This window comes from Salvia miltiorrhiza, chromosome 8 (assembly GCF_028751815.1).
Source record: "Salvia miltiorrhiza cultivar Shanhuang (shh) chromosome 8, IMPLAD_Smil_shh, whole genome shotgun sequence".
Lineage (NCBI taxonomy): Eukaryota > Viridiplantae > Streptophyta > Magnoliopsida > Lamiales > Lamiaceae > Salvia > Salvia miltiorrhiza.
The window spans coordinates 10,487,688-10,515,000 of NC_080394.1; the positions used below are offsets into that span (position 1 = coordinate 10,487,688).

General features: G+C 38.2%; 1 protein-coding gene across 3 annotated transcripts; it reads left to right on the plus strand.

Moving 5' to 3' along the window:
• The first annotated feature begins 17,268 nt into the window (after nucleotides 1-17,268).
• On the plus strand, nucleotides 17,269-23,891 carry LOC131000828 (E3 ubiquitin-protein ligase MBR2-like). Of its 3 annotated transcripts, XR_009093798.1 has the most exons (7): nucleotides 17,271-17,416; nucleotides 18,688-20,369; nucleotides 21,146-21,196; nucleotides 21,513-21,608; nucleotides 21,709-21,846; nucleotides 22,601-22,863; nucleotides 23,746-23,891. XR_009093798.1 is itself a non-coding variant. In XM_057926929.1 (6 exons), exons 1-6 carry the CDS (start codon nucleotides 17,386-17,388, stop codon nucleotides 22,730-22,732), a joined length of 2,130 nt encoding a protein of 709 aa, XP_057782912.1. In that variant the 5' UTR covers nucleotides 17,269-17,385; the 3' UTR covers nucleotides 22,733-22,993. The 3 variants fall into 3 exon arrangements, 2 of the variants coding, with proteins under 2 accessions (XP_057782912.1, XP_057782913.1); XM_057926929.1 differs by lacking the exon at nucleotides 23,746-23,891 and having other exon boundaries at nucleotides 17,269-17,416; nucleotides 22,601-22,993; XM_057926930.1 differs by lacking the exons at nucleotides 17,271-17,416; nucleotides 23,746-23,891 and adding an exon at nucleotides 17,510-17,853 and having other exon boundaries at nucleotides 22,601-22,993.
• The last annotated feature ends 3,422 nt before the right edge of the window (nucleotides 23,892-27,313 follow it).

The following is a 27,313-nucleotide window of genomic DNA, read 5'->3' on the forward strand; positions in this document are numbered from 1 at the left end:
AGGCTGCCTTATGTTAAGCCTTTTAATTATTCAATCTTATAACATTATTTATTCCTATTTATTAAGCCCGATTAATTTATGAGGTTATTCAGCGAATAAGCCGAATTAGTTATTTCTTAGTAACGACCAATAAAGATGGATTTATTTAATCAGTGGATTATAACATCCTGAAGAGAATAGATTAATTTTAGTTAATTATCCGGTTTCATGAGATGAAACTTAGCTTTTATTTAAATCCGATAGCTTGGATTAACAATAGAAATTCCCTGATTATTATTTCAGAATAATAATTCATGCATAAGGATCATGCATCATTAATTCTGTATTCTCATTATTTGAGGATTTTACTCGAGCAGTATCTTAATTATATTCTCGTAATAAAGGTCAAGCACGAGATTAATAATCGGTCAAGGAGCTACTGTATCACAAAAAGTTTCTATCAGGTGGGCATTACTTTCATATATATCAAATGAGTTTAATGTTATGTTTGAACAGTTATTTCATTGCAAAATCTTTGAACTGAAAATTATTTCAAATGTTGTCTTGCCATAAAATATTTAAATTTCAGTATGATATCTATCTGATGTGACTTTTATTATGCAATCGAATTCGGGTCCTGAGCAGTTGATAGCTATCCTGCCAGGGCTAGTGTACACCAGTGACCGTGAGTCATCTAGCGGGTTGGCCGGTCAAGTGACCGTGAGAGGTGGCCACCTCTCCGGCACAAAGTTCCAGATATGATAGATTACAAGAGAACTTAGACTGCAGTCGAACTTTAAGAATCACAAATGAATTTAGTAAGCTTGGGCCTTTTAGCGAAAAACTCCCTTGCTGTACTGTTTAATTATGGCATGACAATTTACAGTTTTGAAGCATGTATTTTATACTTAGGCATACGTGCCCACTGAGTACTTTTGTACTCAAGCCCTGCATATATTTCTAAATGTGCAGGTTGAGCAGCTGCCGATGGTGATGAAGTGACGAGCGGGATTCTTTTGTCTTATTATGTATTAATGAACTCTAGGGTTACATGTCTTCATACATGTAATCAGAATCATATTCCGCTGCGTACTCAGAAGTTTTATGTTTATTTGGCTAAGTCAGAGATATCTGAACTTACTAGTTATTTGAGTCTATACGACTAAACTTCTGTTATATTATAAATATTCCTTTTATTAAATGATGAAATGTGATCCTTTCTTGTTGGATTATTCCCCTTTCTACCCCGCTTCTAATCTCCCTCCATTAGTCACGGTTTCCCCGGCTTAATTATCCTTAATTAGGACCGGTCGTGACAGAGTGGTATCAGAGCAGTTCATTTGCTCTGAACCCTAGAGTTAATAAATTTTTCTAGTATGATCACTAGTATGAAAGAGTCAGTCGGCAAAAGCTCAGCACTTCATCACATCGCTATGCTCAACAGAAAGGAATGCAACAGAAAGTTTTGAATGTTGAAGTTTATATTTCGCCTTGATGCAGATGTTGATTTTACTTATGCCTTTTTATGGAGATGTTACTCAATGAACTTAGATGCGCTAAGGATGCATGATCACTGTTATGAACACAACAATAGAAGGAATTTAGCAAGAACATTTTTGCTTTTCTCTGTAAATTGAGGCGATGAGTAAGTTACAAAGTTAGTGAACCAGACGAGAAATCAACAAACAAATTACAATGGGGAGTAAAGAAAAGTGTCACACACGAGATAGTGACACGGGCATAGATCTTCGTTCGGATTATTCACGCGAGGCGGATACCGAATCAACTATTGCCTTAATCAGAGTATGGTGGGAACACTTTTCATAGTAATAAGAATACCCTACATAGTTTGGAAACTGCAACATAGCGGAGTTATCTCTTTTCAAAAACCTAGTTAGTACTAGTTGCAGCATATTTAAGACTTCACGAATTATATTCGAGTCTAGTGTTAGGCTATTATGATTATAATACCGTGGTTTGAATTTCGAGACCTCAAGTAGAATTATTACCTTACTGTTGTAGATATGTTTGAACCCTACTGTTTTTGCCACCTATTTTGATATTCGTGAGTTTGATTATGCGACCTTCATGTATAGATGGCAAGGATGCGCTTTACCAGACGACGGCCGTTGCGTCGAGATGCTAGTCCGGATGCTATCAGGAACTCATATTTTACTTATCGCCGATGCCACGGTGATGACTTAGGCCAATTCTTGGCCGGCTTCCATCGACACTGGGTCGCTGCAAGAGACCATGGGATATCGGACTATGACGGGATGGAGCGGCTAATGGATTTGCTGCCATCAGAATGGCAAGGATGGGCGAGGATGATTTCCGCTCACTACATCACTCGTTCTGGCAGGTCCTATGACTTGTATTATGACTTCTCTGGATTTACTGCTGAGATCCAGGCACAATTCACTCGTTGGGGAAATGCTCCTCGAGGGCCGTATATACGTCCGGGAGACCTTGCTCGAGTCGGAGTACCTTCGCCCGACGAACTACTGGACCCACTTCCGGAGCCGACTCCACCAGCAGCCCCTATCTTAAGGCAACCCAGGAGGCACGACGCTGAGGCAGGCCCCTCTAGGCCTCAAGCCTACAGAGATTTTCCACCTGGCACGGGTTCAGTGCCATTAGTCTGTGAGCCACCATTGTCATCGAGGCAGTTGAGCAAGGCAGAGATAGCAGCCGCTATGGCCGACGTTGACAGAGTCTTAGCCGATACCATTGATTTCCTCAATAGGGGAAAAGCCCCGGCCATGGACGACCGCCCAACTCTTCGAGTCACCTTGAAGATGATTCGCTCAGCCATCATTGGCCAGGCAGCAGGTGAAGGAGGGGGTGAGTCGCACCCATCTGGCGGAGAAACAGATGAAGACCCAGAGGAAGATCCGGAAGAGGATCCAGAGGAAGACAGCCATGCCCCGACCCAGGGATCTTGTACCCGATCTTCTTAGACCGGTTTATATATATATATATATATCTAATAGGATGATATTTAAATATTCCAGAAACATAGATTGTTTTAATGCTCTTTGTATGCCATATGCCGGCATAGTCTTTGGACTAATATTAGTACGGATACGCGAAACCTTGGGACGTTCTGTGATTGAGTACTTTTTGTAATGGCTTCGCTGAATAGCCAGTTCATCATGTGTGGTACTTACATAGATCTTTGAACCTAGATTTTTATGATGATGTAAAGTCCTCATTGAGGCAATTTTCCCTATGTTATATATGGTGACCTTATTGGTCTTTCGTGGCAAGTCATTCCGCTATGTTTTATTTATATGTTCGCTTAAGTTTTAACAGAAGCAGAACTCGATGAGTTAAAGAGTAACTATAGAAATGATAGTATGTCCTTATTACATTTTAATGCGTTGACAACTTATGTTTTGACCTAATAGAATGCCGCCAAAACGAGGACGACCAAGAGGAGGGGGCAGGATTCCCCGAAATGAAAGAAGAGACCCAGAAACAGTGCCAGAACCAGAACCCGAAATAGTTCAACCACCTGTTCAGCCAGAACGACGGATTGAAGAATTATTTTTGCGACAGAACCCACCTACTTTCAACGGGACAGGAGACCCGGCAGAAGCTGAAACTTGGGTTCGCGCTATTGAACGCATTTTCAACTTCCTGCGTTGCACCGACCAAGAACGCCTGACTTGTATGTCCTTTCAGTTGACTGGGTCAGCTGATTTCTGGTGGGAAGCAAGGATGAAAACAATGACAGCAGAGCAGTTAGAAAATCTGACCTGGGAACAATTCAAAGCCGGTATATATGACAAGTATATACCCAAGAGCTACCGCAAGAAGAAGGAAGCTGAATTTTACAATCTAAAGCAAGGGAAGATGTCGGTAACTCAATATGACAGGATGTTCTGCGATATGTCTAGATATGCGCCGGAACAAGTGGACACAGATGAGAAGATGGCTGAAAAGTTTTGTGCTGGTCTGAGGCACGAGATTAGGATGACCTTGGCAAGCCATGGAGGATTGTCTTACACTGAGTCGCTCAGTCGAGCGTTAGACATTGAGGCAGCCATGCCAGGAGAAAGACTTGCAATTGTACCTGCGCCAGCACCTCCACATGATCAAAATCATAATCAGAATTTTAAAGGAAAAAGGAGATGGGACAACAGTAACCCGAACCAAGGCGAGAAGAAGCCATGGCAGGGACGGGTCTTCCAGTCACAGGGCTATGGAGGCCAGAGTGCACCGAAACAGATGGGAAATGACCAACAGAGGGCCCCACATTGTCCCAAATGTAACAAAAATCATGTGGGAATCTGTAAGGCCGGCAGTGATAGTTGCTATATCTGTAACCAGAAGGGGCACTATGCAAACCGGTGCCCGAATAAGCAACATGGAACGGGTTCAAGGCCAAACCCACCTATCCAGGCTCCACCTCTGCGAGCAATTCAAGCTTTGCCCCAATCATACCCAAGGCAGCAACCACAGTATCAGCAGCCACAACAGCACCAACAGCTACAGTACCAACCCCAACCTCAACAACCATATCAGCAACAGGCCCGCCAACAACAGCAGCGACAACAGAAACAACATGAAAAACCTCGTCATGCTAGAGCCTATGTTATGAGGCAGAAGCAGCCCGAGAACAACCAGGGAAACCTGGCAGGTATGGGCATGCTACTCAATACTCCTGTTGTACTTCTATTTGATACGGGTGCATCACATACTTTCATTTCAAGTACATGTGTTGACACATTAAAACTTAAAATGGAAAGAGCTGACCAAGAGTTGAGTATATCATCACCTATAGGAGGGATGACGACAGTAGATCATGTGTGCTTGAACCTAGAACTGAACATAGGGTCACACAAGATTGTAGTGAACAACTCGTATGTTATTCCAATGGGAGATGTGGACATAATCCTAGGAATGGACTGGCTAGCCGAGAACTATGCCACCATCCTTTGTAACGAAAGACGGATATCGTTTCGACCCCCAGGAAGGGAGCCGTCACATTTCCATGGAATTAGTATGGGAAGAAGAAAGATGATCATCTCCGCCCTACAAGCAACGAAAATGATGAAGAAGGGATACCCAGCTTACCTCGTATATTTGCACGGAGAACTGGGTACTGAAAAGAGTATAGAAGATGTAGCAATTGTACGGGACTTTTCAGATGTATTTCCAGAGATTCTGCCAGGGCCACCACCGGACAGACCAATTGAGTTTACCATTGATTTGGAGCCCGGGGCAGCTCCCATTTCGAAGGCACCATACCGGATGGCTCCTAAAGAGTTGGAAGAACTCAAGATACAACTGCAAGAACTTTTGGAACTTGGATTCATTAGGCCAAGTGTATCACCTTGGGGTGCACCTGTACTTTTTGTGAAGAAAAAGGATGGCACATTGAGAATGTGCATAGACTATAGGGAACTGAACAAAGTGACACTGAAGAACAAATATCCTTTACCAAGGATAGATGACCTCTTCGACCAGCTCAAGGGAGCAAGCGTGTTCTCGAAGATTGATTTGCGGTCTGGTTATCACCAGCTGAAAATTCGACCAGAAGACGTACCTAAAACGGCATTTCGAACTAGGTATGGCCACTACGAATTTGTAGTTGTGCCATTCGGGCTAACTAATGCGCCAGCCGTGTTCATGGACCTCATGAATCGAGTGTTCCATCCGTATTTAGACAAATTTGTCTTGGTATTCATAGATGACATCCTGATCTACTCGAAGAACGATAAAGACCATGAGGAACATCTGAGAATTGTTCTAGAAACGTTGAGGACAGAGCGCCTTTATGCCAAATTCAGCAAGTGTGAGTTTTGGCTCAGCGAAGTCACGTTTTTAGGACATATTGTATCATCAGAAGGGATTAAAGTGGACCCTGAAAAAGTGCAAGCAGTGCGCGAATGGAAATCGCCTACTAACCCTAATGAGATAAGAAGTTTCTTAGGATTGGCAGGTTACTATAGGAGGTTTATGGAAGGATTTTCCAAAATTGCAAGGCCAATGACGCAACTACTCAGGAAGGGAATAAAATTTTCTTGGACAGAGGAGTGCGAGAAGAGCTTCCAAGAACTTAAGGAGAAGTTAACTACGGCACCAGTGTTAGCCGTCCCAACAGCTGATAAGGAATACATGATCTACACAGACGCGTCCAAAAATGGACTTGGTTGCGTGCTGATGCAAGAAGGAAGAGTGATAGCATATGCGTCACGACAGCTTAGGCCACATGAACTGAATTACCCGACTCATGATCTGGAGTTAGCTGCAGTGGTGCATGCGCTGAAGATTTGGAGGCACCACCTATATGGAGTTAGGTGTGAAATATTCACAGATCATAAAAGCCTGAAATACTTTTTCGAGCAAAAGGACCTCAACATGAGACAGAGGAGATGGCTCGAACTAGTGAAAGACTATGACTGCGGTATTAACTACCACCCAGGCAAGGCCAACGTAGTGGCTGATGCATTGAGTCGTAAGACCCAATCTAAATTGGGAGCTCTCATCACTCGAGAGACGGTGCTCATAAGGGAATTTAGCAAAATGAGCATAGAAGTGGTTAAACCACCAGGGACGATAGCAAGCGTTGTGGCAACAGTACCTAACTTGAGGAAGATAATCGTAGAAGCACAAAGAAAAGACGGGAAGATGGAAAAACTACGGGAAGCAGTAAGAAAAGGAGGCGTCAAGAATTATCAAGAAGCATCAGATAATGTTATCCTCTTTGAAGGAAGAATATGCATCCCCCACGATGATGAGCTTAAGGATAAAATCATGAGTGAGGCTCACGATACCCCTTATACTGCCCACCCAGGCAGTACTAAGATGTATCAGGACCTAAAGAAACACTTTTGGTGGGAAGGAATGAAGAGAGACATAGCGTCATTTGTGGAAAAATGCCTAGCATGCCAACAGGTGAAGGCCTTACATCAAAGGCCATATGGAAAATTACAACCGTTGGAAATTCCAGAATGGAAGTGGGAGCACATAGCAATGGATTTTGTGACCAGTTTGCCCAAAACAAAGAAAGGAAACACTGCCATTTGGGTAATAGTGGATCGACTCACAAAATGTGCTCATTTTATACCAATACCGATCACACATGGATCAGACAAGCTAGCTCAGTTGTATGTTCGAGAGATTGTACGCTTACACGGTGTACCAGTGTCGATCACTTCAGACCGAGACTCAAAATTTACTTCTAGATTTTGGATGAGCTTACAAAAAGAGTTAGGCACGAGGTTAAATTTCAGCACCGCCTTCCACCCGCAGACAGATGGGCAGTCTGAAAGGACAATTCAGACCCTCGAAGATATGTTGAGAACAGTGGTGTTAGATAGAGGTGGAAGTTGGGAAGTAGTGCTGCCGTTGATTGAATTTGCCTATAATAACAGTTACCAGGCGACTATCGATATGGCACCATATGAGGCATTGTATGGAAGAAAATGTAGATCACCACTTTATTGGGATGAAGTGGGTGAGAGAAAAGTTTTAGGACCAGACATGGTAAATGAGATGGTTGAGATAGTCCGCCAAATCAGAGGGCGAATAAAGGAGGCGCAAGATAGACAGAAATCTTACGCTGATGCACGCCGAACCGAATTACAGTTTGAAATAGGAGACAAGGTCTTCCTAAAGGTATCTCCTACCAAGGGGATAACTAGGTTTGGTGTCAAGGGAAAACTTAGGCCCCGATTCGTAGGACCTTATGAGATTTTGGAAAGAATAGGCCCAGTAGCCTATAGGTTGGCATTACCGCCAAGTTTTGGAAACGTTCACAATGTTTTCCACGTATCACAACTCAGAAAATACGTTTTCGATCCAAAGCACATAATCCACCAAGAAGAGATGATCCTTTGCCCAGACTTGAGTTATGAAGAGAGACCAGAGGCCATTCTAGATCGAAAAGTACAACAACTCAGGAATAAGGCAATCACATCAGTGAAAGTCTTATGGAGACACCACGGACAAGAGGAAGCCACGTGGGAGCTTGAAGACAAAATGAAGGATAAATACCCCGAACTGTTTTAGAAGAATTATGCAAATTTCGGGACGAAATTTTTGTTAAGAGGGGTAGTATGTAGTGACCCGCTCTTTTATATATTTTAAATCCAGTAATGAGTGTGTATTTTTGTTCATCAGTGAATGAAAATGGATATTATTCTGATATGAATTCAGCTTATGATCCTGAATTTATATTGTTAAAGCAGTCAATGATATTATTTCAGAGTTATAACTGACTTAGCAAAGTCACGTTATTTATTTAAGCGAGATGGAATTAGATTTTTTTTTTCTTACTCAAGTTGTGGATTATTTCAGACTCGTGAGTTAATTAAATCTGCGGATTTAATTTAGATATCAGATCAATGAACGAATTAAATCTACGGATTTAATTTAGATTCATTTTATAACTTATCGTTTTTAGTAAGATATCACATGTCGAAATCGGGATTTATTTAAATAAACAGTACAAGCAAATATGAGCACGTGATTCACTTTACAGTTACAGAATCACCGAGTCAGAGAAAATACATCAATAATTCTCCTCTATATTTTTTTTTCCTTTCTTTTTCTTCTCTTTTTCTTTCCATTAAACTTTGTTCCCCAACTTCTATACACCACTATCATTATGTTTTTCTTTCTTTTTCCCCACCATTACACTAAGTCTTCACCAATGAATTATTAGTATCAACCCCAGCCAACAAACTCCCTACTTCATTCACTGTCCGTCAAGTTTCAAGGGGAGTAAAGTACTCTTCTTCTTGCCAAACTTCAAGGAGGTAAGCCTTCTTTGAATTCTCTTTAATGCACTCAGGATTCCACCTACATTTATGAACAGCAACTTGGTTATTTCAGTTCATTTTGCTGCATTTAAACCAACGACAATCAGCCAACCAACGGTCATTTTCAAGGTATTAATTCAATACCAAATATTCAATCCAGTTGTATACATATCAAAGCATGATCAGTATATAATGATAGAATACATTGTTGCATAATGGACATAGCAATCTACTAAAGTCAGTTTTTTTTTTTTATGTGTTATTCATGAGTTAGACAATGAGGACTTTCGAAATAGAAACAAACCACTATGGCTAGTTTTACCCACTGCATAATCGAATTATAGAAATACTAGAGCTCAATAGAATCATGAACTGAGTTACAACAAGCTTTGAGTTTCGTTCACAATAGAGTATTAAGAATGAACTTAGCTTCGAATGGAAAAGGGCGCAGCCTGTTCGGTCGAGCCATGAAGCGATGATTGAGCGACGGCTCAAGGGGATCCAAGCGCCAACCGTGAATCACGGCGACGTGCAGAGGCACGCCGGACTCGTGCGCAGCAGCGGCGGTTCCAAGGACAGCAGCGTTGACGGCGTCGAGCGGTGAAAGGTAGAAGACTCCCGACCTCGGCGATGGCTCTCGACCTCGCTGGATTCAAGAGCAGCGGCGGACGAGCAGCAACAGTCGGCGCTGACCACCGGTACCGAGCCCGAGCAGCGGCTGCCCGGCAGCGGCGACCTCTTCCTTTCTGGAATTAGGACAGCATCAACGGCGTTGATGGAGCCGCGTCGGCAACCGAAGCCGATCAGAGACGATGGCGGCTGAACAACTGAAGAAGATAAAGCTGACGCCGAATAGATCTTGGCCGAAAGAAAGAGAGGACGGCGCCGGGGCTTTGACGCGTCGACAGTCGACGCCGCTCGGAGCAGGCGGCAGCGGTGTAACCGGAGAAGGAAGACAGATCGGATTTGAGGGAGAAAACCGGTCTGAAACTTCAGGGGATAATTAGAGCTTTCGATCCCCTTCACGTTAGAGACGGGGAGAAAGAGAGGCAGGTGCAACCGGCGCCGACTGAGTCGCCGGTTCCGCGGCGGCGGCGGTGGACCTCGGAGACGGAAAAGAGTTTCAAACGGCGACCTTGGCAGTTTGGCGGCTGCTTCGATCGAAGTCTCGGTTGGCGGCAGCTTAGCTGCTGCAGTCGCCGGAGCAATTCGCAGCGAAGCTCGCGAAGAGAAAGGACGGGCGAGAGAGAGGGAGAAGTCTTGTGCGGCGAGGGAGAGTATCGGCTCCAATTGAGAGAGGGAGAGAGCTCGATTGGATCTTGAGCAAGAGAGAGAGAGATGTGCGTCTATATGTGTGTGTGCGTGAATTTTGAGGAAATAGGGAGAGAGAACCGAGAGTTGTTGGGAGAGAAAGAGAGTTGGGCTCTCAAATTTTAATTGATTGGGCCTTGTTTTTTTTTTCAGTTGGGCCGAAAATTTTTAGTTTTGGACCTCTTCATTTATTTTACTTGGGCTTTTAATTATTTTGGGCACCTATTTTGGGCCGAATTAAATCATCTGGGCCGTGTTATTTCTTTATTTTGGGCCGAGTCTTGGGCCGATTTTAATTATTGTAATTGGGCCTCTGATTTATTTATATGGGCCGATTTTAATTGATTTGGGCTAAATTATTTTTGGGCCCTTATTTATTTGTTGGACCTTATTTATTTTACTTAGATGGGCCTTTATTAAATTATTTCATTGGGCCGAATTTATTTAAATTGAAGCCTATCTATTTTATTGGGCTGTTATATTATCTTCGTTGGGCCTCGTTTGATTTATTTAAATTGAGCCCAGCTAATCAAATTATTTATTGGGCCAAGATTTATTTAATTAATTGAGCCGATAAGTTATTTCAATTAGGCCTCTCATGTTAATTATTCAAGCCCACTTCTATTTAATTAATTATTAGGCTGCCTTATGTTAAGCCTTTTAATTATTCAATCTTATAACATTATTTATTCCTATTTATTAAGCCCGATTAATTTATGAGGTTATTCAGCGAATAAGCCGAATTAGTTATTTCTTAGTAACGACCAATAAAGATGGATTTATTTAATCAGTGGATTATAACATCCTGAAGAGAATAGATTAATTTTAGTTAATTATCCGGTTTCATGAGATGAAACTTAGCTTTTATTTAAATCCGATAGCTTGGATTAACAATAGAAATTCCCTGATTATTATTTCAGAATAATAATTCATGCATAAGGATCATGCATCATTAATTCTGTATTCTCATTATTTGAGGATTTTACTCGAGCAGTATCTTAATTATATTCTCGTAATAAAGGTCAAGCACGAGATTAATAATCGGTCAAGGAGCTACTGTATCACAAAAAGTTTCTATCAGGTGGGCATTACTTTCATATATATCAAATGAGTTTAATGTTATGTTTGAACAGTTATTTCATTGCAAAATCTTTGAACTGAAAATTATTTCAAATGTTGTCTTGCCATAAAATATTTAAATTTCAGTATGATATCTATCTGATGTGACTTTTATTATGCAATCGAATTCGGGTCCTGAGCAGTTGATAGCTATCCTGCCAGGGCTAGTGTACACCAGTGACCGTGAGTCATCTAGCGGGTTGGCCGGTCAAGTGACCGTGAGAGGTGGCCACCTCTCCGGCACAAAGTTCCAGATATGATAGATTACAAGAGAACTTAGACTGCAGTCGAACTTTAAGAATCACAAATGAATTTAGTAAGCTTGGGCCTTTTAGCGAAAAACTCCCTTGCTGTACTGTTTAATTATGGCATGACAATTTACAGTTTTGAAGCATGTATTTTATACTTAGGCATACGTGCCCACTGAGTACTTTTGTACTCAAGCCCTGCATATATTTCTAAATGTGCAGGTTGAGCAGCTGCCGATGGTGATGAAGTGACGAGCGGGATTCTTTTGTCTTATTATGTATTAATGAACTCTAGGGTTACATGTCTTCATACATGTAATCAGAATCATATTCCGCTGCGTACTCAGAAGTTTTATGTTTATTTGGCTAAGTCAGAGATATCTGAACTTACTAGTTATTTGAGTCTATACGACTAAACTTCTGTTATATTATAAATATTCCTTTTATTAAATGATGAAATGTGATCCTTTCTTGTTGGATTATTCCCCTTTCTACCCCGCTTCTAATCTCCCTCCATTAGTCACGGTTTCCCCGGCTTAATTATCCTTAATTAGGACCGGTCGTGACAAGAAAGAAGAAGATATGTTAAAGAAGATTTTTTTAAGAAAAGAAAAAGAATAAATTAGCTGGTTTGGTGTGGCTTAAACAATATAATGCAAATTTTATTTGACAAAAAATAAAGTGAAGATGAAATTAATAATTATTAGAAGGAAATAAAGCATAAATGCATCAAAGAGGGATTAATCCCTAGTCAAGAGAAACTATGGGAAAGCCTTTACCACTATGTTGTTTTAAACAATTCAATATTAAGAATGAGTTTTAATAATTATATATATAATAATTACGTGGATCTATATATTAATTATCTAACTCTTTAAAGAGAAATTATTAAATGAATCGGTATGATCGTTTAAAATGTCGAAATTATTTTGTTCTATTAATTTTGTTAAATTGATGGTCTACTGTTATTTTTCTCAAAATGATCAGATTTAATTTAAGGGTTAAGGTGCAGATAGGCCCCTCAAGTGGAGGCCCTTAGAGCGTTTCAGTCCTCTTACTAACTGTGTGTGCAAATTGGCCCCCGAACTCAAAAAAACGATGCAGATCGGCCCCTCTGACTTAACACCGTTATGGGCCGTTAGTCAAGGGGGCGATCTGCACCGTTTTTTCGAAGTTCAGGGGCTAATCTGCACCTTTTAACTTTTTAATTAATTCATCTCTCTCGCTCAAAATTTGATCGTCGTTGTCGCTGATTCAAGCTCCGGCGAGGCCGGCGGAGGGCGCCGCCCCTTTCTTTCTCTCTTGGGCCCTAAACCTCAGAGCTCGCTCGACTGCACACGCTTAGCGTCAAGGACGAGCCCTAATTCTCCCATTCCGTCGGAAATCGCCTCCGCAATATCCGGTGAACCCGCCGCCTGGCTTTTCTCGATGAGGAGTCGCCTAGTTTTTCTCGATAAGGAGTCGCCTCTTTCTCTCAAATCCGGCGAAATCCGGTGATAAAGGCCGACGATGCCCGTCGCCATCTATACTATCGACGTGCTGTTGAAGAAGGACGCCTTCAAATCAGAGACCATGGCCAACATGATCTCGATCTCGATTGGGGTCACGATCACCGCCTACGGCGAGGCGAAGTTCGATTCGTTGGGGGTGATTCTGCAATTGGGGGCGGTGACGTTCGAGGGAGAATTCGAGTTTCCATTTCGATTATGTGAATTTCGGGAGCAATGACGCCGATTTGGAATTCCCGATTTGGGGCTTGGGAACTTGATTTTGTGATTTTCCTCATCTGACGGCGATTGACGCCGGAAAAGTTGGTCGGAGAAGATGAGATGTGATTTTTTTTAATGAACGGTGTGCAGATTAGCCCCCGAACTCCAAAAAGGGAAAATGTGCAGATTAGCCCCTGAACTCCAAAAAAACGGTGCAGATCGCCCCCTCTGACTAACGGCACATAACGGTGTTAAGTCAGAGGGGGCGATCTGCACCATTTTTTTTGAGTTCGAGGGCCAATCTGCACACACAGTTAGTAAGAGGACTGAAATGCTCTAAGGGCCTTCACTTGAAGGGCCTATCTGCACCTTAACCCTTAATTTAATTATTTGCTTTACACTCTATAAATTTAACCATTATTATACAAGACTCATTAAATTTAATATTATAGTCATTAAGATGATAATTTATTATTATAAAATATTTTAAATCATATACTAATATTAACATTTTTTATCAATTAATCTAACTCATAAATCATACTAACATTTTGATATTTTTACATAATTTAAAACTTTTTCAATAATAAAATATATCATAATTCGTGCATCGTACTGGAGGGCGTACTAGCGCTAACAAATTAAACTCAAGTATGAAGGAAATTGGTCTCATAATCAACAATAATTAATTACATTTTCTTAGGTAATTTTTTAGACGATATTCTCTTAGATAAATTAATACGAAAACTATCAACAATTTTTGTTAGTATTTATTTTTTCCTTAGAAACAAGTACGAATTAGTTTTTTCTTTCTTTATATATATAAAAAAGCAAGTGCGAACTCTTATGTATTTTTTTCATTTTCTTGTTTTGAAAATAAATAATAGGGTGGGATGCTGGTGGGCGGTGATACCTCTTTATTTCTTTTTTTGGAGAGTAACTAGCTCACTACATATAAGGAAACAATTTTAAAGTAATTAAGGAAATAAATAAATGTAAGGGTAATATTGTAAAATAATAAATTAATTATTTAATATAATTACTCATATAATTATAACAAATATAAAATGACTAATTTGACCCATTATGGCCATTTAGCATTACCCTTAATTTTTATATTCATAAGTTGTTTATAGAAGAATGTTATGCTACATATATTATGTGAGCACCACTCATAATTAGACATCATTAGCATTATCTTTTTTGTTTTAGATATTTATTTTTATTCTAATACTTAATAAATCGTTATTAGGATCATTAATTTTATAAATAACATAAAAATCAAAGTCTAATTTGGTCTTTTTATTAATTATTTGAAGTTAAAGGGAATATGAACAAATCAGACTTTGATTTTTATGTTATTTATAAAATTAATGATCCTAATAACAATTTATGAAGTATTAGAATAAAAATAAATGTTTAAAAAAAAATTAATGCTAACGAGGGCTAAACGTGAATGGTGCTCACATAAGGTATGTAGCATAACATTCATCGTTGTTTATAAGTATATAAGTTAAGTTAATTGTTTAGTTATATTTATGCAATTATATATCAATTTAAGTTATACCATAAATCAAGTTACACTTTCTATTTATAAATTAAGTGAAATGGGTGGGAAAATAATAATGTTAAGTGGACCTGCTTTTATATAGATATATATAGGTTATATATCAATTTAAGTTATACCATAAATCAAGTTACACTTTCTATTTATAAATTAAGTGAAATGGAAAATAATACTAATGTCAAGTGGACCTGCTTTTATATAGATATAAATATAGATATAGATATAGATATAGATATAGATAGGCCCAGGTGTTTTAGGTTTAATCTTACACTTATAAATAGGATTTTTGGTTATAATTTAAAGGAGCTTTTTTCATTAATTTTCCTTTATCATGTAAAATGTAAACTTTTAAATATAGTGAAAATTCCGATAGCCTCCCGTGAATGTAGATCTTCATGATCGAATCATATAAATCTTGGTATCTTTTATTGTTTTATTTATTTTCTACTGTTGAGATTTAAACACAACTCAGCATAGTGTATATAAATGAAGTTTTGAGAGTTTGTGTTATTTTATTTTTAACTAAAATTCATGAGTTTATTTGCATTTAACTCTTAAACTAATAAATTCATACGTGATCGAAGCTATCAAAATTCTCCTCTTTTTCTCTGCCAGCTTCTTAGTTCACTTCTCTCATTTCTCATGATGACTGTTGAAACAAAAAATCAATTCATAACTATCAAGCAAACAACCCCAAAATAAATGTGATTTACAATTAATTAATATTATACAACATGAAATAATATTGCTCGTTCTGTATTGAATTGGTTTTAATTTTTGTCTTTGAAGTGGTCTTGAGTACACTTAGATGTACCTTATACCTAGATTGATCCATATTTAGATCCTGACCTGCATCCTAACTCAAATCGTATAAATAACACTATACGAATGACACTACCTGAAATTAATACTATTATGTTATACAAATAACACTGCGTATAAATGACACTGTAACATTGTAAATGACATTCTGTATAATTGACATTATTCAGAAATATAAATGACACTTCCTGTAATTGACATTATAAGATTGTAAATGATACTATGTAACAGCCCGGCTCCAGAGTTGACGGCTGTCCCCACAGACCAATACGAGTCTTTTCTAGCGTGTTTTGCCCTCACTCGCACGCTCACTGAGAAACTTCCCAGGGAGTCACCCATCCCGGAGTTGCTCCAAGCCAAACACGCTTAACCTTGGAGTTTCTTCCGTGTGGGCACCAGAAAAGAAGATGCATCTTATTGATATGAGTAGCCCAATCAAATTCTTTAAGCTCTCCTCGAATATGGAGTCCCATACCATACCTGCATATTCTCGGAATCCCTCTCGTTCGGGTGTGTTCCGGTTCATCCCTGTGCCCCTCCGCTTGGAAGTCTTAACCGGAGCCGCTCTTTGTCCGTACCTCTTTGCACCGGCGATCACTCCGTACTTCGTCCCCGGGCGTCACAGGCCCACCAGCTTCCGCTTGGTTCGTCCCCGAACCACACCGTACTGGGAGAGGTTCGGCTCTGATACCACCTGTAACAGCCCGGCTCCAGAGTTGACGGCTGTCCCCACAGACCAATACGAGTCTTTTCTAGCGTGTTTTGTCCTCACTCGCACGCTCCCTGAGAAACTTTCCAGGGGATCACCCATCCCGGAATTGCTCCAAGCCAAACACGCTTAACCTTGGAGTTTCTTCCGTGTGGGCACCAGAAAAGAAGATGCATCTTATTGATATGAGTAGCCCAATCAAATCCTTTAAGCTCTCCTCGAATATGAAGTCACATACCTGCATATTCTCGGAATCCCTCTCGTTCGGGTGTGTTCCGATTCATCCCTGTGCCCCTCCGCTTGGAAGTCTTAACCGGAGCCGCTCTTTGTCCGTACCTCTTTGCACCGGCGATCACTCCGTACTTCGTCCCCGGGCGTCACACACTATAAGATTGAAAATGACAGTATAATATTTTAAAATGTTATAATGTCATTTATATAATTAAATATTGTCAATTATAAGCTCTGTTATTTGTATAACTGAATAGTGTCATTTACATGATTTGATTTAAGATACGGATTTAAATTAACATGTGGGTCAAGATCTGAATACGAGTCAACCTAGATGTACGGTACACTCGGGTGTACAAGAAATTTTGTATTCAACTTTTTCTTGGGCAGGAAGATCGGTGAGAAACAATTATTCAAAAGCATATAATTATAAGTAAGAGTGAACTAACAAAAAGCTATTTAAAAATAATAAAGATAAAAATTTGCTGTTATTTTTTTTTTAAAGTAGCTACTAACAAAAAGATAACAATTCTTTTATTATTTTATTCCTTGATTCACGATCAATAATAAACTTAATTGTAATTTTTTTAAATACAGCAATTCACTAATTATTAACAAAACAATACTTTAACCTAGAAAAATGACTCTTTCAAAAAAAAAAAAACCTAAAAAAAATTTCTATTCTCTATTCTTTGTTTTTTATCCATTTCTTATTTTTTTACCATATATAAACGATTATTCTATACATTAACTCTACAGTTACTATAGAAACTATTCAAATCACTTTGAATTAAAGTAAAAAATGATCCAAATAGAGATGCTCTTCTGCATCTTCACTCAACAATAGATTCCCAAACAAATTCGAATCTAGCGTTCCTTTTTCTTTCCCCTTCAGGAATCAGGATCCAGGACACAAATGTCAGACGCCCTCACTCATTTTACTACAGGCAAACGCCATCACCTCTCTCTCTCTCTCTCTCTCTCTCTCTTGCATCACACACATTTATGAGTTGGGTGTGTGAACAGAGTACATCCACCGTTTTCTTTAATACATTTAACTACTATTATTAATTAACAATATTATTATTAAATTTTCTTTTCACGAACCCCTCTGCTTCATCTTCTCGCGAGCATCTCTGAGAATATCTTTGTGAAACCGTCGTTTGACGGCAACTAAGAATTTCTTTGTTTTCTGAAGGCGAATAAGGAAACAGTGTAAAGAGGAAAAAAAATTGCGGAGATATCTTGGAAACTCCTCTAACTCCACGCCGTATTTTTCTTATGCTGTAATATTTCAACACAAAAAATTGTAAACAGACTGTTTTCTTTCAAATTTATACCGGAAAGGAAAAGGTAGCCGTCGATCGCTCCCTTTACTCGTGAGGTTAATATGTTTGGCATAATTTCTTGTAGTTTTTCCTTTTGCTTTCAATTCTTATCTTATTTTCGGACTTCACTTTTGTTTGCAGTGGCTGGTGTTTGGTTAATTCTTCATGTGATATTATTGGGCTTGCTTAATTTTTTGTTTGGGAAAATGGGAAATCATATGAAATTGAGATTTTGCATCTTGAAAGAGGGATCTTTGTTTTTAGTGTACATGTTTCATTTTGTTTATTAACACCCCTTTAATTGGAATAAAAAACGTTTTAGTTAGATGCAAATATTTAGTTCTGAGTTTCAATAATGTTAAGTGTTGTAATTTTATTTTGATTCTATAGAACTCTTAAATTGTAGTTAATCTATATCGCCACAAAGCTGTAGTCTTTTTCTGTTCCTGCATATGTCTGCTTAATATTGATATTCATATTGGCGTTTGTAGTTTTCTTTTGATGAATGCCAAGTTCTTATGCAGGTATTAATTTTCTTGTTAAAACTCTGATAGTGGAGTGTTATAGCTTCAGTATAGGTTTCTCAAATTTTGATACTAGTTAGCACGCATAGTAGTTGAATGAATAGGATATTATAGATTTTGAAACTAATGGAGGAATATAACACATTGTTAATCCTCCCGCCTCAGGGACCAAGTAACTTGTGAAGCTTATCGTATCGATGGAAAGTTAAGATTCTAAGGATCTGTTCGGTTGGAGTATTTGCAATTGATGACTGTACTCATTGACATCATGTTCTTAGTAGTTGCAACTTTGCAGTTTTTCGCATGCTTTGGGTGATTTTATTATGTTCCTTAATCCTCTGCTGAACCACCGTGACTTTTCTGCAGTGTTTGGTCTGAACTTGGTATCAAGGCCCGAGATTCCTAATATGGAAGGGCATACAAGTCGGAATGATTCCTTTCCTGAAACATTTGACTCAAACCAAGGGTCTCCTAACAGTTATGTGGATCGTTTGGCTTCTCTTGGTAACAGGCTCACTCCAGTTGAAAGTAGATCGTCAAATCACATGCTTGCCCTCCATGATGGAAGTATTAGACGCACAAGTACCCCTAGCACTCGTGTTCAGACAAGTAGAGTCTGGGACCGTGGCGAGTCCAGCTCTACTGGAAATAACCTGCAAGAACAAACAATGGATGATGATTCAAAAATGAAGTTTGCGTGGTATTCCTCTTCTGTGTCTGATATTGGGCCAGAAGATGGACCTCCTGAACCGTCAACTACTATCAGTCCTAGTTATGTCGGAAATCAAGTGACTGACACATTCCATCCACTGACTTTTCGACAAAACCACAGGCATTTTAGCGAGAATAGTCATTGCCCTAGTGGTCTAGGGGCAGGGCGATCTCACACTCTTTACGAATCTGGTCGTGCTGGGACAGAGGAGATTCTGGTCCGTTATGCTTCTTCCAGTAATCTAGGAAGTTCTTCCTTTAGTTCTAGCCCTTCTATAGAAAATAATGATGTATCAGGCCCGTCTCTTGGTACTTGGGGTTCATCTTGTAAGAGAAAGGCTCTTGAAGGTAGTTCACGACACTTTAACCCCGGTGGAAGTTCTAATTCCAACCAGCCGATGGAGAACGTAGTACAGCATCCTGTTCCTGGCCGTTGCACTGCCTCAAGAAATTTAACTACATCATTAAGTGTGTCTTCTGCTGATAGATTGGAACAGCTGAATTCAAGAAGTGGAGTTGGTACTGGTAGAGTATGCTCTGGACGTTTCACTTCTTCAAGTGTTCGAGGAATTACACAAAATCCGGTCATTTCAAGGTCAAGTAGTGGGCACCAGGAAACGGTTCCGTCAGATCCATCTAGAGGCCCTTCTATTGAACATTCGACCTTATATGGATCGCAGCCACAGTCACAGCCTATCTCAAACTCCTATGCTTTGGACTTGATGTCACCAATGACACTGCCGTTGAATCTGAACAATACCCTGAGTGAACCTTTTGTTGATGTAAATGAGGCTGGTCGCACACATCGTCACCCTTGGAATGAATCTCTCAGCTCTCGACCTGGCAGTTCATCTAGTTCTTTGTTGCTATCTGGAGAAAGAGGTTATAGAGCAGATGAAGAAGCAAATCTTAGAAGCTCTGTTAGACATAATCCACAGTACCCCACAATTGTTCCTGCTTCTGATACAATAAATATGTTTGAAGACCAAATTGATTGGAGTTTTACCCCCGGAACTTCAGCACCTTCTAGAAATTATTATGGTGCGCGGTCATCTTCCACTGCATGGTCGCCTCATGGAAACCAGACATCACAAGATCAGCGAAGATCGCTAGAATCTGCTCATTGGATTCCTTTCCCAAGCATTGAATCTATTTCTGGAAGCCAGAGGAGTCCCTTTGCACCGTTGCATCTGGCCTCAGCATCATCCGAGAGGGCAACCCCGAGTCACTTACTGCATCAGTCAGATCAAAGACCATCATCATTCTTGATGGATGCACGAGGTGATAATACTAATAGTCGGAATGTTTTAGCAGCTGTTGAGGGCAGACACAGACTGGTAAGCACCATTTCTTGAATTCCTTATTACATATTTAAGTGCTAACGATAAGATCTCTTGAGACCTTATATGCAAAATCTGTAAGGAACCATACATATCTACTAATTAACCAAAAATAATACTTTGTTGGCCCCAAGTTACAGTCGAAAGGAATCTGTAATATTTTCTTGCTTTTAATATGTTATGAGAGAACCAGTTAATTAGGTCATAGAATTGGATCGGGAACTGTGATTGTGAGGTAAATCACTTTTGAGTGATTAACTTTCTTGACTTATTATCTGATCATTGTTAACATGTACAATAACTGGTTTCTCTTTGACAAAACTATTGAATAATTGGTATAGGAATATAGTTACAGTTAGTAGCTTGGGATGTTCGCTAGTTTCTTTTCAAGTTATCTGATTTTTTACGATGTACAATGTACAAAATGTTGAATGAAATCTTTATGTTTGTTGGGACTGGGTTGAGAGTCTTGAGACTTATCAATTAGCTTTTAGACCTTCAAATATCTTGGCTACTATATAAGTTGGAGACGATTCTAGACTTCCACGGAAGTTCATTAATGGAGAAAGCATATCTTGTTTACTCGTATACCTTCACCTCATGGTCAAATCTTCTATAGCATTTTGCAAGGAGTCGACCTTCCACCTTTGTGTTGGAAGATGACAAAAAGGGGGAAAAAGAGGAAGAGCTGTTAGCAATGTGAAAAAATCTTTGAATCTTCGTTCGAACATTTTTTTGATTATCTTTTCCTATTTCTGTGTTTCATGGAACAGATTCGTCATGTCTTGAGTGCCATGCGGAGGGGTGCTCCCTTACGAGATGAGGTTTGTTTTAAATACTTATTTGGGAGCCCATCTTTTTTCTTCTACTCAGTGAATGACTCTTACCATAGGATAATAATAGTTATTTACAATTACAACTTTCAAAAAAACAATTATTTACAATTGAGAGCCAATCTTTTTGGAGCTCCAGAACTCAGCATCTTGCAACTAGTTTATATTTTGTGGTTTATTTTATTTTATAGTTTTCTTTCTCTTATTTGGAGATGTGAGATCATGCTTTAGATCAAGGCAATATAAATGCTTAGATCATCACATCTAATTGGCACATTACAGAATTTGCTGACCTTTTTCATTTCAGGATTATATGCTTATCGATCCTTTTGTAAATGGATTTGCCGAGTTGCATGACCAAAACATAGATATGAGGCTTGATGTTGATAATATGTCTTATGAGGTAAATCCTTTTAATTATCCTGGATTTTCGCATTCTTAGTCTTCAATTAATGAGATAAAATTCAGTGCGTAATTGCCATCAAACCCCTGCTGTGCAACAGGAATTACTGGCTTTGCAGGAGCAAATAGGCAATGTGAGTACTGGACTGAGTGAGGAAAAGATTCGAGGCTCTATGAAAAAGAGGATGTGTGGAGCAGTTAAAGCCTCGCAGGCGATGGAACCATGCTGTATCTGTCAGGTTAGAGCCACATCTATGCTCTCAAAATGAGAACCCCCACAAAACTCGTGATATTGTCTCTGTACATTGTACGAGTAAATATTTCATCACAAATTGAGTTTTCACCTAACAATTACAAGTATATTTGAGATTTTTAATACATGGTCCTAAAATGGTCGGTTAAATGATCATCTTGTAAGTGAGAGGCTTTTGTTTTGGTAAATGCTAGGTGAAACATGGGTTGAAAAAGGCCTGATAGTTAAGCTAATTCTATTTTTTTGTAGATTTTCTATCACCTTCTTTCCTATCGTACTTTATGGTTTCGCATCAACCTTATCTATTCGTCTTCACCATCATGCACCTTCATACATCTAGTTTTTCCTCACTTGTTGCACTTCATAGAATCTACTATAAGTTGCAGCAAGCAGTGAATTTTTTTTCAGTGAATTTCTGAAGTTCATTTCTCACAGTCAAAAAACACCGAGAAGGTTAAGTTCTCGTTGACTTATTCATTTCGTATATGGCATGTACAACACTTTCTCACATCACTTGGGGCGGGAAAACAACGCACACACTTTGTGTAATAGAACTTTAATTTGAGGGCCTTCTCCTTGCCATTTAGGCAAAGCAAAGCTCTCGCTGTTACTTAGTTTGATGAGAGATTATATATAACCACAGCTGTTATTAATTTATGTGAAGAATCCCATATTAATCTGCTGAAATTTGGCTTTTCACTTCTTGTAAAGGGTAAACATAACTTTTTGTGGTTGATCAGGAGGATTATGTTGCTGGTGATGATATTGGGATATTGGATTGTGGGCACGAGTTTCACACGAGTTGCATCAGGCAATGGTTGATACTGAAGAACATATGTCCAATCTGCAAAAACACGGCCTTGGGAACTTGAAAGGCGAACGCCTTTTCTAGACTGCCGGTGCCGGGCGATCAAGAATGGTCGCACCCCTTCCTTGTTTTGGTTAGTGTGCTTTGATTCACAATCTGCTCACTTGTTGCCAATGCCCTGGAATGGAGTATTAGGTAGACATTTGATCTCTATTTACCAAAATGGAAAAAGTTAAATAAATCAATTTATATGTTGTTTTACATAATCATACAGTTGTGGATCTTGGTTTTGTTGGATATGTTTTGGAATAGTTCAATTTGATTATACCTGTGTAGTTATAGAAGCATAACAGTCGGATTAACCTAGCTTTTACGTGGAACTTATTATTTTAGCCAATTCTTTAAAATATTAATTACTCCCTCCGTCTCATGAAGCATGACCCAGTTCTTTTCGGCGCGAGAATTAAGAAATTGATATTTTGTGTGTTAAATATGGTAGGTGAAAAAGTTAAAAGGTGAATAAAGGATAAATTTTTTGTCATTGTTAGAAATAGGTCAAGCTTCGTGGGACAACCCAAAAAAGAAATTGGGTCATGCTTCGTGAAACGGGGAGCATATTTTTTATTTTTCTTTTTGAGAACCTAAATATTCCTTCCGTCCGCGAAACTTGAGCAATTTCTTTCCGGCACGAGTTTTACGGAGTTAGAGCATCTCCAAGGCCAAGGGTTTCTCTATTGTAGAGGGCCATTCACTCTATTGTAGAGTTGAAATGTAGAGTTTTTGGATTTCCATCTCCAACAATTAACTCTACATTTTCCTCTACAATGGAATATTCTATTTTTATGCTCTTTATTATTAAATTATTTTGTCAATTTAATTATTATATGTCATATATATTTATAAATAATTATATTTATATTCAATTAAATGTGGGAATTAGATAATAAAATTCTAATGATGGACACTGATAATATTTCTGATCCCATTCGACGAGATTACTTCAAAAGTGAACAACAAAAATCATTTTTAAAAGACAACAACATTCAAGTCCATATGATGCTTTCAATATGTTTGGAGGAAATCTTCAAGATTTTGGAGGATCAGGAAGCAACATTGGAGGATCTGGAAGTGATCTTGGACCTTATTAGAGTTTATTGTATTATTAGTTTAATGTTCTTGTATTTTTTATGTTATAATTTTATGTTATTGTGTTTTTATGTTAATGTGCTTTTATATTATATTTTATGTTATTGTATTTTTAAATTTTATATAATATACTCCCTTCGTCCTATGAAGCATAACATAGTTCTTTTCCGCACGAGAATTAAGAAATTGATATTGTGTGTGTTAAGTGTTGTAGGTGAAAAAGTGAAAAGGTGAATAAAAATTAATTTTTTTGCCATTTTTATAAACAAGTCATGTTTCGTGGGACAAACCAAAAAGGAAACTGTGTCATGCTTCCTGGGACAGAGGGAGTATTTTAAATAGAGTTAAAATATAGAAGTGTCCATTTTCATATTGTAAAATTAAAATCTAGCCTATGAAATAAAAAAATATTAAAAAATGGCAAGTTTTTGAGTAAAAAGTCAAAAATACCCTTCCCCTTAAAATGGCCAGTTAGAAATACTCTCTCTCTAACGTGTTCTCTCTCTCTTTACGCTCTCTCTCTCCCTCATTCCTTCATTCTCTCTTCCGGCGAAGAGCCGCCACTCCGATCACCGCCGCTCTCACTTCGTCCGCTGCCGTCAAAACATCAAGGCTCGAGTTTTCAAGGAGCAGCCGCCGCTTGCGCGCTTCATCATTCATGTTTCCACCTCCGCCTCCAATGGCAGGCCCTACTTTTCCCCAGTACGTATCTTGATTCAATATTTTTTTTGTGTAGTTTTTGTTGAATTTGATTGAATTTTCTCTGTGTTTCGTTTGTTTATTATGTTTGCTCTGTTTTTGTGAAGATTGAACGAGGCCTTCGTTCTGAATCTCAGTCACTTTCCGGCCGATCTCGCGCATGATTTGCTGGCGCCACTTGTCGGCCTCCGCCAGGTCGCGGCACTCCGATGCCAGGTAGGGGCGGCGCTCCTTCGGCTTCTTCTTCTCTTCCTCTTTCATGGTGATGAAACAGTTCAACATCGAATGCACTTTCTCTTCGTTTCAAGCCATTGCGGAAGAATTGGGGACAAATTAGGATTTTGGGCAGGGATGAATAAACCCTAATTTTGAAGTTATTGTGAGTAGTGTTGACGCAAATTGGGGCTGTCCGGACCTATGCCAGCAAGGGCGATAATAATTCCGACGACGTCGAGGTCTTTGATGAGGATGCTGATGATGATGTCCAACATTTCTTGTAAAGTATGACTCTATTGATTAATGATGTTGTTCACAATTACGTCTATGAATTCACATTTTAATGTTTTTCAATTCACAACCAAATCTATGAATTCACAACATGATTTATGAATTCACAACTTAATGTTCTCGAATTCACAACTTAATATTCTCGAATTCACAACCAGATCTATGAATTCACAACTAAAACTCGAAACAACCAAAATAAATTCTAGTTTTAGTTGTGAATTCAAACTTTAAAAACTCAAATTCACAACTAAATTCTGGTTGTGAATTCATAACCAAAAAATTCTAATTGTGAATTAAATTTTAGTTGTGAATTCACAACCAAAAAATTTTGATTATGAATTCGATTGGTAGTGAAATGCGCGTATTTTTAAAGGGGTGATGTTTAAAGGGACAATTTTTAAGTTTACTAAAACAAATAGGCCATTTTCAAAATCCACTCTTTTAAATATTGTATACATTTATGTTAATTTAAAAATATAAATAATATAGAGACTAATAAATTTGATCCGTCCCGACCTAAAATCTAATCCAAATTTGATCCGCTTACTTTTACGTGCACGCTTTTATTAAGAACAGAGTACTTTTGCAATTGTTATTTTTATCATAAAATTATTGTTTCTATTTTGAACTTTAAAAAAAATAGAATTACGAGAGACATCTGTTATGTAATTAAAGAGATAATTTCACGTAAATACAACAACTTTGGCGAGAATACATTTTTAACACAAATTTTGAAAAATTCAATAAAATATACGAACTTTAGTTATCATTTAAATTTAACTCCATTAAATTCTAGAATGTTCAAAATTGCACCATCTTTCAAAATAAATTGCACAAAAGCTCATTTTCAAATTTATGTGCACAAAAAGTCCACTTTCAAATTATGGATCCGAAAGAAATTATGGATCAGAAAAATTATCCGAAATGGATACTTACTTGGATTCGTCTTATTGCCGTTTGGAACTCGACAATTTCTAGAATATGGTCTTTGATAATATTTAATACTCATGATAATTTCATGAATATTTCTCCATCTTCTTCTCAACGAATATGTTCTTCAAGGCATCGATCGCACTATTTGAGATTGTCTCGCAGACTATCTCTCTTACCCTTCATTTCTTGGAGAATAATCTTGTATACATTGCATCTCGGACAGTTATCCAGATCCATAATTTCTTTGGAGTCTCCTCCCATATAAGATTAATTACTTAATATTTTAAATATTTTAAAAATCCTCAACAAAAACTCGCTCTGATGCTCTTTTTAATGAGAGCGTGAGATTCATATATACTTATAAAAAAGCATGTTCACCAAGGTAACTTATTAAAATTTTACACAGAAATTTGAAAGTATATATTTTTGTATACATAAATTTGAAAGTGGACTTTTGTGCAATTTGTTTTGAAAGAGGGAGCAATTTTGAACATTCTAAGATTTAACGGAGTCAAATTTAAACGACAACTAAAGTTTGTGCATTTTATTGAATTTTTCCAAATTCGTGTTAAAAATGGATTCTCGCCAAAATTGATGTATTTACGTGCAATTATCCCATAATCAAATAAGTCACCCTCGCACACAGATGGGACCTCTACATCATACAAAAGTGAAAAAATAAACGCACGCAGGTGAGACCACTACCCATACACATGTGGAAAAATTACACCGCACAGGCGGGATCACTATCCACACAAATGTGGAAAAACTATACCGCACGCAGGCATGATTGGACTAATTGCTTGTAAATTAAAAACTATTTCAGAATTTAGAAATTGCACTCAATCTTTTAAAAGTTCCTCACAACCCATAATATTTCATTTTTTTCTAAAATTTGATCGATCATCAGTTTTATCGATTTTCTCCTACATAATTGTCAAAAAATTGACAATGTAGAACGTCGAAAATGACACCGTGCCTTTAAAATGACACTTGTACTACTACTACTACTACTACTACTAATAATAATAATAATAATAATAATAATAATAATAATAATAATAATAATTGATAAATATTACTCTCTCCGTCCACCAATTCGTGTCCTAACGAGTTATAAGAAAAAAATGTATTATTTATTTGTTGAGTGGAGAAAGGATCACGACTTTTAAGAAAAAATAATTTATTTGTTAAGAAAATAATTACTAAAAATGGGTAGGATATGAATTAGTGGACGAACTAAAATGAAAATTATGACACAAATTGATGGACGAAGGGAGTATAAAAAAAAAAAAAAACCCTTCTCTCCTGTCGACACCCCAAGGCCCAAACCCCCCTCCCCCCTGTCAACGACTCCTTA